General features: G+C 33.8%; 1 protein-coding gene across 1 annotated transcript; it reads left to right on the top strand.

Moving 5' to 3' along the window:
- The first annotated feature begins 1,792 nt into the window (after positions 1–1,792).
- On the top strand, positions 1,793–8,457 carry LOC143554938 (homeobox-DDT domain protein RLT3-like). Its single transcript, XM_077044596.1, has 16 exons — positions 1,793–2,228; positions 3,425–3,483; positions 3,585–3,887; positions 3,961–4,014; positions 4,097–4,313; positions 4,441–4,538; positions 4,920–5,006; positions 5,154–5,285; positions 5,360–5,500; positions 5,579–5,701; positions 5,786–6,199; positions 6,275–6,661; positions 6,742–7,356; positions 7,426–7,530; positions 7,620–7,819; positions 7,901–8,457. Exons 1-15 carry the CDS (start codon positions 1,964–1,966, stop codon positions 7,806–7,808), a joined length of 3,189 nt encoding a protein of 1,062 aa, XP_076900711.1. The 5' UTR covers positions 1,793–1,963; the 3' UTR covers positions 7,809–7,819; positions 7,901–8,457.
- The last annotated feature ends 4,761 nt before the right edge of the window (positions 8,458–13,218 follow it).

Here is a 13,218-nt window from a genome sequence, read left to right on the forward strand (position 1 = left end):
TTTTTATTATACAAATCTATGTAGTTAGTTTTGTTTTTTTTAAATTAACAAATACAAATTACTAACCAACGATTATTAATATACATAATTATTATAAAAATAAAAAGGGATGAAAAATGGTGGAATGGTTGGGGGGAATTCCCAAAAACCTTTACCAATTCACCAACCACAAATAGTGTTCTCAATTCATCATTATGCCATGTGGACACCAGATGATAAACCAATATCTATACCACGTATTTTTTTTGTTTTACGTATCCGTAACTCTTCCTCAACCAGGTTGGAGTCTTTCTATTGATCGGTCATGTCATATAGGCCCGAATCGGACAACCAATTACTTCGATTTGAATTATCTGAAGAATGTCTTGTATAGATATCCAATATTTGATATATTGCATATCTATATAAGACATTCTCCGGATAATTCAAATCGAAGCAATTGGATGTCCAATTCGGGCCTATATGACATGACCGATAATCTAAGACCATGTGTAGTCAAAACGCCTCATTCTTGGACATTTTGCGTCATGTGTCATCCCCGTCAGCAACATAGAGTTTTGTAAAAAGTAGCGTCGTGGGCAAAACGACACAACTCTCATACAGTATTTACGTATATTCCTCTATCTCTCCCCTCACCACACACGATTTTATCAAAATTCGTACACCTTCGCGTTTTGTAGAAAACGCTCCATCCAAAACAACAGCCCAAAACGCCTGGGGGAGGGGGTGTGCCCCTGGCGTTTCGGGGCCAAAACGCCGCAACAAAGAATCACTGTGGATGGTCTAATTGTAACTACGGTTGAATTCCAATGTTAGTTCCAAAGGTATAGGCTCCAATCCAAACAATATGAAAATGAAATCTATTGGGTTATTAATATTCTTTTTATTGATTAAGATGATAACAAGCTAGGGTGTGCGCGCCTCAGAATTGTTAGCCTAAACTGAAACCAAAGTTATTGGTTAATCAAATTTATTACCCAACCATTTTTCGATTAATTGGTTCACTTTGTTCATTTTTCGGTTTGGTTCAATTAATTTTGGTTAATAATCAAAACATAACTTGGACTAAGATTTTTTTGCTTAGAAATACATTATATTTAAATATAAGTACATGAAGTAAAGATATAATTACATTAAATAGAGATATAAAGTTATAAATATATGAAAGTATGAATGGTTTGGTTTAGTTTTATTCGAGATTGGCAAAAAAACATGAAATAAAGGTCTATGAAGTAGATGGATAAATACATGAAATGAAGGTATAAAACATGAAATATATGAAATGATGGTATAAAAGCTAGAAATATATGAAAGTATGAATGGTTCGGTTCAGTTAATTTCAATTAACCGAGGGTACAAAATATCTTTCAAAAAAGATAAAAAATAAAAATCTAAAACCCTGATATTTAATCTCCTAAAAGAAAAATAAATCAAAATAATATAACCACAAAACCCCTTCGTGTAACGAGCCTAACAACGTTGTTAGTTTTACAGATTCTCCGATTATTGATCGAATTCATTGACGCGGCATGACACACCCCCTCCTATAGAAATAATCGTCCAAACTCAAAGTTGAACCCGTGTTTCTTCAAAACCATAAGTTATAAGCTCCAATGCTAAAAGCACGAAAATAAAAATCTGTTGGGTCATAAATAAATAAGTAAATAACCAGAGTTTTGAGCTAAACTGAAAGTTGAACAAAGTCTAGGGGCTATATTTATAACTTACCAAAGTATCCTTCAAAAAATAAAAAATCTAAAACCCTGATTTTTAATCTAAAAAAATGAAGTAAAAAAAAAAGAATAAAAAAATGAAAATAATATCACCACAAAACCCAAAACCCTTAACCCTACTCTGGAAACCTCTTACGCCTCGTTCATTTCCATCACACTCTGCTTCACTAATACACCAATCACCATGAATTCCATGACGTCACTAACGAATTAGCCTTAATTCGTTGAGGATGTCGAACAAGCAAGCTGCTCGCGGTAAGCAGAAGAAATGCAACCAGAAGAAGAAGAAGAGTATTACTATTAATAATAAGGTTGCCGCCAATTCTAACAAGAAGAGAAAACAGCCGCTGAATTCGAAATTAGGTTTACGGATACAGGATGATTTGTTACCGCCGCAGTATATTTTGAGCAAAGTGTTCCGGAAAGACGGGCCTTCTATCGGCGTTGAGTTTGATGAGCTTCCGACTCACGCTTTCCGGTTATGTAATGTTAAAGGTAATTATTATTATTATTATTAATGTTTTGTGAATTGAATTTGTGTGTAGAGATAATTAGGATGTTAAGTTTGTTTGCAGTTATTGATTTTATGGATGTTGTGATCGCCGTAAACGCGTTATACTATTTTATTTTGAGTTAGTGTAAGTTAATCACTCATGAATAAATTCCTGGATATTTTTAGGAATTAATAAAGCTATGAATGATATATATGTGTGTGGATGATTGAAGGATGTGATTATTTGAAGAGATAATTAGGATGTTAGTTTATTGATATTTTGAGTTAGTATAAGTTAATCACTCATGAATAAATTAACCTAGATATTTTTAGGAGTTAGTACAGTTATGAATGAGTGATATATTTTGTAGCTCTGGTCAATGTTGTGATTCAACTTTTGGACACTCAAACTAAGATGAAGTGATATGACTCAACTTTTAATTTTGACTATAAGTTAACTGGTTTTTTGGACACTCTAACTTTTGCTTTATTGGGAGGAAATGTGTGTGAGAGAAATGAAAAAAAGTTTGTAGGATATGAATATAGGTGAAGATGGATTTACTTTATATTCTGATGTAAGCAAGAAGATTATGGTTATTATTACTATTTTTGTCATGACCTGATGCTATTTGAAACACAACACAGAATAGCCTGATGAGCGGTAAACATGGTAAAGTAGAAAGAAATGCACGTGGGTGTGTATTTATATGATTTTTATGATTAAGTGATATGATTTAACTTTTAGTTTTAACTATATGTTAATCAGTCTTTTGGATACTCAAACTTTTGCTTTATTAAGATAAAATGTGTGTGTGAAGTGAGAAATGCTTGTAGGACATGAATATAGGTGAAGATGGATTTACTTCATATTCTGATGTAGACAAGAAGATTGTGATTATTTTTACTATTTTTATCATAACCAGATGCTATTTGAAACACAACACAGAATAACCTGATTGGTAAAGTAGAAGTAAATGCACATGGGTATTTATATGAATTTTGTTTGGATGTGGCCATGAAGTTATATTAAAACTTGTTTTTTTCTCTTTTTGCTAAAAGAAGCATTATTAGATATGATGAAGTTACAAAAGTATAATTGATATCTGGTAGAGAAAAAGGTAAGATTAGGGATTGTGCTTTGTGTTCCCAAATTTTTTTCATATATATATTTGTGTAATCGTCTATTTCTTCTCAATAGGTTCAGTGATATCTCATCGTGCTTGCCAAGAAAAACAAAGAGCACTTAAAAGGCAAAAGGTACAGAGAGTAGAAGTCTTTTGTTTAGTTGGTGTGAAATTTTTCTAACCATATTTTCTGTTGTAGTTATGACCCAATGATGCTATTTTTTTATTATACAGACTTCCAAGTCTACTGATGTTGAAGACCAAATCACCCCTCCGGACAGTGCTTCATCTAAACATGGTATGGGACAAGGTTTGATGACAGTGCAGAGGCTTACAAACAAGGAGGGTAATTCAGTCAAGAAACATGGTATTGGAAAAGGTCTGATGACAATTCAACGTCTAACAAATTTTGGTGCTGTAAACCTCCCAACATGTGTTGACAATGACCATGGAGCTTGTTCTCAGTTTCCACCTTCTACATCACAAAAACCACCTATTAAAGAGAAAAAGAAGCCTAGGAGACAACAACCGGTGAAGGTTTATTTTCTCTTGATCTTTTCATCTTTGTTAACACCAACTAGTGTGATTACTCACGGTGGTTCATATGCAGAGGAAGTCAGTGAATAAAGTACAAGAGAAGAAATCTTTAACTAGAAGTAAAGTGGTAATATTAATATATATGAAAGTATTTGCTACATGGGTTTGCAATTGTTGTTGAATTGTTGTTTGCCTGTCAAATTTTGAAGGTGAGACGTGAACAAGTTGATATGGAAAAGCAACCACAGAAGGAGATTTGTGAAATTGCTTTGGTGGGAGGAAAAAGTGAAGAAGACCAAAGTCAATATGCAATGCTAGCAGATGATGAGGAGCTGGAACTAAGAGAACTGCAAGAAACATCAAATCCACTGACACGTTGTGCTCATTGTGCGGCCAATGGGTTGCGGGGTTGCTCCCTTTGCAAAGGTAAAGTTCAGTCAGATGTGTTTTTTTTTTGCATTTAAAGCAATGCTTAAAGTTACGAGATATAAAATAGACATTTGTGCTTGATGAAACATTCCTAAGTGAACACTTGATTTATAATTTGTTGTAGATTTGCTGTCAAAGTTTCCCCCAAACTCTGTCAGAATGAAGCAACCCTTGCATATGCAACCGTGGAATTCTTCACAACTTGTCAGAAAGCTTTTTAAGGTACTTATTTAACCATTTCTAGGTCTGTAAGCAATGCGACAATAGATAAATTAGAAGTGACTAAGTGAGTAAATTCAGTAATCAAGTACCAGCAAATCTTGGATATCTCATACAAATGTCCTAATTTTATTCATACTGCTTGTTACATGTATAAAATCAGTTGGTGAGTTCTTACCCACATTGACACGTTGATTGTTGACCTTTTTTAACTTGTAGAGTGCTGGTTTTGTAACTCTGTCTCATTAGTGCCTTATTTTTAACCATATTTCTTCGTTATCTGTTTATGAGTTACGAAGTTTATTTTTATTTTAATCTTCGATGCAATACTAATACCGTCAGAATTTTATGGATATTAAATAGTTTTCTGACTCTTGTTTACAGATATTTCACTTTGTAAGCACTTATGCTGTAATAATCGGTGTCCAGTCTTTCACACTTGATGAGCTCGCACAATCATTTGTTGACAAGGTTAGTGATTATTTTCAATCCAAGTGTGCATATGTTAGAAATTATATTCTGTTGTAAACTCCCCAGGTTCAGTTAGTCATTATATTAACTAAATGACTTTTGCTTTGAAGCAATGATTTTTATTTGTTTCTGCTTATTATTTTTCAGGATTCCTTATTACTCGGGAAACTTAATATATCCCTTTTGAAACTGCTTCTCACGGGTGTTGAGAAGGAACTGGATAGTGGATTTGTGTCTCATATCTGCAAGAGCTGGAAGTATCGTGGGTTGCTTCAATCAGTAAGTATTAGTGATTTTTACCTTTTAATATGTTTAAATGGTAAATTGTTAGTTTTTAAAATCTCTGTTGGCAGGTTGAAAATGAAGAATCTGTCCTAAAACTGTGGAAGAAATCATTGAATTCTCTAACATGGATAGAGATATTACGCCAGGTGTTGGTTGCAGCTGGATTCGGTTCTAAACGTGACACATCACCTAAGGAACCTCCCACCAAGGTAAAAAAGAATCACAAAATTATGGTTACATCTATAAAATTGTCTATTATATACCAATTTATTTTATTTGAATCACAGGAAGCTACTCTGATGGCTAATTATGGCTTAAGCCCAGGTACTCTTAAGGGCGGATTATTCAATATATTATCATTGCAAGGGAATAACGGTATGAAAATATCTGAACTGGCTACACATTCATCAGTAAGTAACTTTGACGTCTATCAAAGGAAAGATAACAATTATCATTGAATATTTTATCTGACAATTTCATATTTCTTCATGAAGATTGTTGGATTGAAACTTGCAACTGAAACTGAAACTGATAAAGTAGAAAAACTAATAAGCTCAATGCTATCAAGTGATATTACTTTATTTGAGAAAATATCTTCTTCAAAGTACCGTCTCCGCATTAACTCCATCACTAAGAATTCTGACGATGATGAATCTGATCTTGAAGATTATGGTAGTGTTGATGATGATCCCAAGGATATTAAAGATAAAGATGGACAAAAGAATCCTGCAAAAAACAAGGATAATAAGTTACCTGTAATTTCTGAAATTGATGAGAGCTATTCTGGAGAAATATGGTTATTGGGACTGATGGAAGGTGAATATTCAGATCTGAATATTGAAGAGAAGTTGAATGCTCTATTGGCTTTGGTTGATCTACTTAGAGCTGGTTCTAGTATTAGAATGGAGGTAACTCAACTAATATTAGCCTTTAAAGCTTTTATGTTTATTTGTCTCACGTTGGTAAATGTAAAAATCTTTCAGGAACCTGCATCAAGCTCTGTTCCTAATGTTCATCATATTGGTTCTGGAGCTAAAGTAAAGAGATCAACCGCAAAGCAACTTGAGATTGAGTACAGTCGGCTTATTAGTAGCTGTGAGTCAGATACAGTACAAGACACGCAACCTGTTGATTCTTCAGGAATCATGTCAATAATCCAAGATAAAAGTAATTCCACTGGGGAATGTGCAGCAGAAATCAAAGTTGTAAATGATTTACATCACATGCAATCAATCTTTTTGGGATCAGATCGTAGGTATAACCGATACTGGATTTTCTTAGGCCCGTGTAACATGTGTGATCCTGGCCACAAGAGGATTTATTTTGAATCATCTGAAGATGGTCACTGGGAAGTTATTGAAACTGAACAGGTAATGTAATCTAGGGATTAAATTGGTTTTCTGTATTTTAAGATAATGCATATTGATTTCGAGTTTGTTTATATTTACAGGATTTAGCCAACTTAATATCAGCTTTGGATCAAAGGGGTAGAAGAGAGTGTCATCTTCTTTCATCTTTGAAAAAACACGAGGCTGCTCTTTGTGAAGCTATGTCCAATATGCATAATAATGTTACAGCTGGTCAGCCGGCTGTTTCAGGTGAATCTGAAAGGAGTATTTCTCGAGATGAGTGCTCATCCGCTGTGTCTGATGTAGACAACTTACTGGGACTACATCACATTCAACACGATAATCTGGCTTCTACCAGTGCTGTTTCTACTCCAATTGGAAACAGAGAGCAGAATAAACAGAAATGGTGTCGTCTTCAACAGTTTGATGCATGGTTATGGAGCTCATTTTGTTCTGCCTTAAATTCAGCTAAACACGGGAAGAAGTCTTTTCTTGATTCACTTGCTAGATGTGTGACTTGTCATGATTTATACTGGAGAGATGAGAAACATTGTAGAATTTGTCATACAACATTTGAGCTTGATTTTGATTTAGAAGAACGATACACCATTCATGCTGCCACCTGTAAGGACGACTCAGCTCCCGATATGTTTCCAAAGTATAAAGTCTTTTCATCACAGTTACAGTCACTTAAAGCTGCAGCATACACACTTGAGGTAAGTCGGATACTTATTTAATTAAGTTATTTGTCTAGTGTTTCCATCTTTTTAACTCTGTATATGCAGTCATCTATGCCTGATGGTGCAATGTTGGGTGCTTGGACAAAATCTGCACATAACATATGGGTTAAGCGGTTAAGACGTACCTCCACTCTGGTGCAGTTGCTACAGGTACTTTGTTATTGCAGTCTGACACACATAAATGTTTTAAACCTAAGTAGCCAACTGATGTTATATATTTTCTTTTTGTTGTATGTTAGGTTCTTTCTGATTTTGTTGGTTCCATCAATAAAGGATGGATGTATGAAAGTGACACAGATCTTGGGGTTGGTTATGATTTGGATAATATTATTTCAAGCTTTGCATCCATGCCCCAAACGTCATCTGCAGTTGCACTGTGGTTGGTTAAACTGGATTTCTTAATCGCTCCTAATTTGACAAAAGGGTGACTTTGAAAAAGGTACGCTTTGTTAATTTATGTATTTAGTTTATTGACCCCACATTAGTAATGGTAATTTGAGTTGGTTTATTTATGCTTCAGGTAAAAACATTCTAGTCAGTCGAGTAGATATATTACTCTAGTAAGGCAGCCGACTCGAACCAGTTGCATTTAATGCAAACCACCGTCCCGTGTCACTTTTTTGTCCATTTGCTGATGGAAGTATGTAATAGGTGGCCGGACAGTTGGAACTGTTACATGAGCTTTTTGTTTAAGGTTGTATGGGGCTGGTGTTACCTTATTTTTGGTCATGGCCTGGGACAGGAGTTAGTTAAGATAAAAAGATTTTGTACAGGCAATTAGGTGGTTAATGTTTACAGCTTTAGGTATAATACTTGTGGTCATTCACAAGACTTGCTTTTTGGCAGAAAACCATCTATATTACTTCATTCCTTATTATAGATGATGTATGTTGTAGTGCTCTTTAAAACGTTAAACCTTACTTTTGGTCGAAATGGAATAACGTCTTGTTTTGTTGATAAAGATGGTCAACCTTCTTTGTTTCGCTCAGTGCTGCAAGTATTGCATCTCTTTCGGTTCACTTAACAGTAACTGAAGTTTGAGTTGACTTTCTAGTTGTTTTATCTACTTTTCTACCATAAGGCAGAATGTTTCTGTAAGGCAAAGGATCCTCCCACACCACCCTGGATCTTCATAGACCAATTTTTGTCCTATACGGCTCGTATAGGGCTATACGATCGTATATGACCTGAATAGTGTCAGAGGTTGTCTGCCATCGTTTATTGTGCCTCGTATAGGCCTATACGGCCGTATAGACACTTTTTTTTAAAAAAATGATGACTATATATACAATATATGTGATTTATACGAGTCGTATTTGGCTCGTTTATAGACATTTTTTTAAAAAAATGATGACCATATATACAATATATGTGATTTATACGGGTCGTATTTGGTTCATTTATCTTAACGGGTTTAAATGTGAGCTCAAGCTTAGCTCGTCAAAAGCTCAAGACTGTCTAGGCATATTTGTTGCTTACATATAATAAAAATTTGAGGTTTTTTTAACATCTAGTCAACATACATTAAAATAAAAATGCACCCCAAAATTTGAGGGTTTTTTTAAATCATTTTCCGGCAGCGATTAAGTTAGTCTGAATGTTTCTGCAAATGTTTTTTATACGGTCGTATAGCCCTATACGACCGTATAGCTTTTATGGTTTTGTCTAAACGCAATACGAGACATTTAATGCCTATACGGTCGTATACGCTACAAAAAGCTGTTTTTTTGTCCCCTTGTCAGGCATGTGTACCCTATACGGCCGTATAGGCCTATACGAGCCGTATAGGCATGTGGGGATGGTGTGGGAGGATCACATCCCTTCTTTAAACCATGAGAACCCTTCTCAATACCCTGCTAACCAACAAAAATAGGAAAAATACAGCTTATGTTGGAAGATCCCTTCATTATCCACTGAGCTTCACTGCAGCCCTCAAAGTTCGAAATTAACAATTCAACCCATGAGCAATCAAGTAAGCACAAAACTCTAATGTTGTATGCCGTTTGATGTAATTACTTGTAAGACATTTCCAGTTGTGGTTGGGTCAACACACCTTTTTTATATTAAAAAAAATTGTGACCACCAATGCATTTGTCCATTTTATCAAGCTTTGCCTCGACCACCAATGCAAATGTCACTAAATGCAAACCCCCCCCCCCCCTCCCCTCTCTTTATATAAACGTCAAGAGATTATGGTAGGAAACTAGTGGAAACAAGGAATTACATAAGACCTGGAGGGTATATGTTTTTAACACAACACTCTGAGGTCAAAAAGTCAAGTATGAATATTGTGGTGGTTGTCAGGTGTGCTTTGCGTCGAGAGACGCTGTAAATTGGTATTAAAAAAAACTTTAACAAAATTCTTAACTTATGCTAGTATTATAAATGAAAAGCGTGACCGTTGAGTGACCAATATAAATTCTATAAATTTAAATATCAACAATACATGTAACTTTACAAGTTTGAAAAGATGAAATATTTTATTTTCTTTAAAGCTCTTCTAACTCTAAAATTAATTTTTTTATACTGACTTTATAGTCTATATCAATATCAATGTGACATACGGACATATGATTGGTATTATTATAAAAACAAGCTTCTGTAATATCATATTTGGATACATGTTATGTGGGTGTATGCTAAATCATCCATCTATTATTAAACACTAATAATCAATTATTTTTCTTCTATATATAATTGAAAACATCTTCGATTAAAATAGTGTATTCTAATTAATAAATAATAATTCATGTTCGTTTTCGTAAGCCCGTCGTTCTCATGGGCCGTTTTTCAAAGATACATCATACCATAGCCTCGTTGTCAACTTTGTAAAGCAATTCAATTCAAGGTTGATTTATAAGATTTGACTGCAAATCAATGCTTTAGTTAATGTGTGTATATATATATTTCAACCAATCAGCTAGGGAGTATTATAAATAAATGTAAGGTAAGGATGTGTACACCAGACCAGAATTGGCTCGAGATCCAAATGAACTTGCATTTGCGGGAGTCTTTGGTACGGGTATTTCCTTTTTATTACAAGTATTGATCAAATAGTTTGTTAAACTAAAAACTAACCTAAACTGATCACTCTGATATGAAAAGAGACAAAAATATTAGTATTAGAAATATATTAATTAAATATAAATTAAAGTTGGTTGCATGGTTATTCAATTTTGAACAAATTTCTCAAGAAGTCTTAATCAAACACCCTATGTTTTTAACATGTAAAACTCTTTTCAAATGATAAAAAGTCAAAACAAATGTTTTTTTTTTCTTTAGTATCATTTGGACTGAGTTGAACTTTAAATATCAAGTATTTGTTATGTTTAAAAAAATTATGTTATGTTTTTTGGTGGCTATGTTAGTAGCTGATCAAATTAATAAGGACTTTAGTGTTGTTTTTGCTACTGTTCGTTTACCATTTTTTAAATGACCTATTCTGATCCAGACTCATTCCGTCACAACCGACCTGTCTCGTCCTGACATTATACCAAGTCTAATAAACAGTAGATTTTGATTTATAGTTCATTAACATATATCCTTGAGAAATATATAGATTGACAACAAATACTATCCAAAGAAATGGCTTTCAACACTATTTTGATGCTTAATGCAACTAGAGGTGTGAATGGCCTTTCCAGATTTTATCAATTAAACCGCAAAACTCACCAAGTTAACTAGATATATGATGACTTTTGTATGGTTGTTCATTTTCAAAAGATGCTATTAAATAAAGTAAGAAGAAAATATTTAATATGTCAAAGTATTGATAATTAGGATGATTAATTAAATAAGAAAAAAAGATAGAAAACTATACTTGGCAAACGTAATCACGGATTGCACACTGGTTTGTGTGTATACAATTAAAATATATACATGACAACTGATATTAAAATTTTAAATACTCAGTCTCCAACAATCAATACTATAATATTCTATTAAATAATTATAAAACCCGTGAATTGATAAAAGACGCGTAACAGATCAGCATACCTTTATCCACTATAAAATCCAAGGGTCTCTATCCCACCGAATATCATCTTGTGAAATATATTACCTGCAACTCGTCACTCGTGCATCACAATGCTTAAGTGACAAAATGGTTTGTAGCCTAGTTATATATTAAGGTGTATAAATATAGACGTTCCTTTCAAGCAGGGGAGAAGGATGTTTTTTCGCGCACCAGTGTAAATTTAGTTGTTTTTCGACTGAAAATTTTTATACGTAGTGTAATTTTACCTGTTTTCGGCCAAAGGTTTGAGCCCAGCCCCCTGCGTTTATGATTTTCATAATACATTTTGAGTCTGCCCCCCCCCCCCCCCCCTCCCCCCCGACATTTGTGTCCAAGCTTCGCCACTACTTTCAAGTGGTTAAAAGTAGGAATATAGAAGTAGGATTAGTGAGTTAGCCGTTTTAATACGTGATTTGCTTAGTTTTGTATCTCATGTCTCCATAAGCGAATTTATTCTGATATAGCTATAAAAGTATTACTGTATTAATTTTAAAAAATAGTCATGTTCTTAATTTTTTTTCTTTTAAACAAATTGTCTGTTATGTCTGTATTACATGTTTTGAGTTTGGTTACAGATTTATACATGTCTTACTTCATTCTTTCTCAAGTCCGATTATTAGTTTAATTTAAATATAATTTAATCTGACTTAAACTTTTATGCTAGTATATTTAAACATATAATATTGCCTATAATTTGAATTTATGGTATGAATAAATATTAGAAAATAGAAAGTATATCGCGTCATAATTTGTAGATGCTAAGGCTATGCGAACCACATCGTTTTAAATAAACTGGGGCGTTTTGCATCGTGTGACGTCCAGTCAGTAAGAGGTGAGAATTTGTTTTTAGGGTGTAATGGTGTATGGGCTACAATAGTAATATAATTATATATATATATATATATATATATATATATATATATATATAACACATTAATAAAATATTAATATTCTTCAAACCAAGCCGGCGACAATATAACCCCGCCCCCGCCCCCGCCCCTTTTCGGCTTTTCGCCCACATATCGGCGGGGGCGGTGTTCCCCCTACTTCTCGCCCAAAATCGCCCAACCCACGCCCCCATTACAGATAGTCTAATGACTTTACATGAAAGTTATTTTAATCATATAATAATAATAATAATTAACTAGTGCTCTCTAATCTAATAGAAACAAAGTAAATTATTTATTCAAGATAAAGGAAAAAATCAAGCGATGGTGGAAGGGGCACGTGGGGTAGTTTGCAGTGGGTTTTCGTAAGTAGAGGAGATGCTGAGAGCATATTTGCGCGTCTAAAGGATCATCTCATCATCCTTTCCTTGCTCAAAACAACTTGGACAAAAACTTAATACCCAATTTATTATTCAACTTTAATCCTCAGTTTCAAAAGTTAAATAATGACTTTTGGGTTCGTATTTGGACTTTGGATCAGATGAACGAACTCACAGGTTACTACTAATGGTCAACATCAAGGTTGACGTAAGAAACAGGCTCGTTCACATGCCAAAAGTCAACGGTTTAATTTTCTAAATATATACAGTATCTTTCCTAAAATAATATTTTAACTTTAAATACATATATTTGTCGCATTTCATTTTTTATTAGTTATTTAATGATCAATTAAAGTTTTGCCATTTTATTATCCCAAGCCAGATAATAAGTTAATGGTTGAAACAGGAATGCAATCAGATTCAATATGCAAGTTGAACACAAAGTTTTGACTTGGTCACATGTTACAGTCACACCCAAGTTTATATATATTATTATATAGTTCCCAAAAATATTAGAAAAAATCACATTTGATCTACAGCCACCAAAAGCCTAAGT

This window comes from Bidens hawaiensis, unplaced genomic scaffold (assembly GCF_021521415.1).
Source record: "Bidens hawaiensis isolate Kalapana, Puna unplaced genomic scaffold, B.hawaiensis_p1.1 tig00017886_1, whole genome shotgun sequence".
Classification (NCBI taxonomy): Eukaryota; Viridiplantae; Streptophyta; class Magnoliopsida; order Asterales; family Asteraceae; genus Bidens; species Bidens hawaiensis.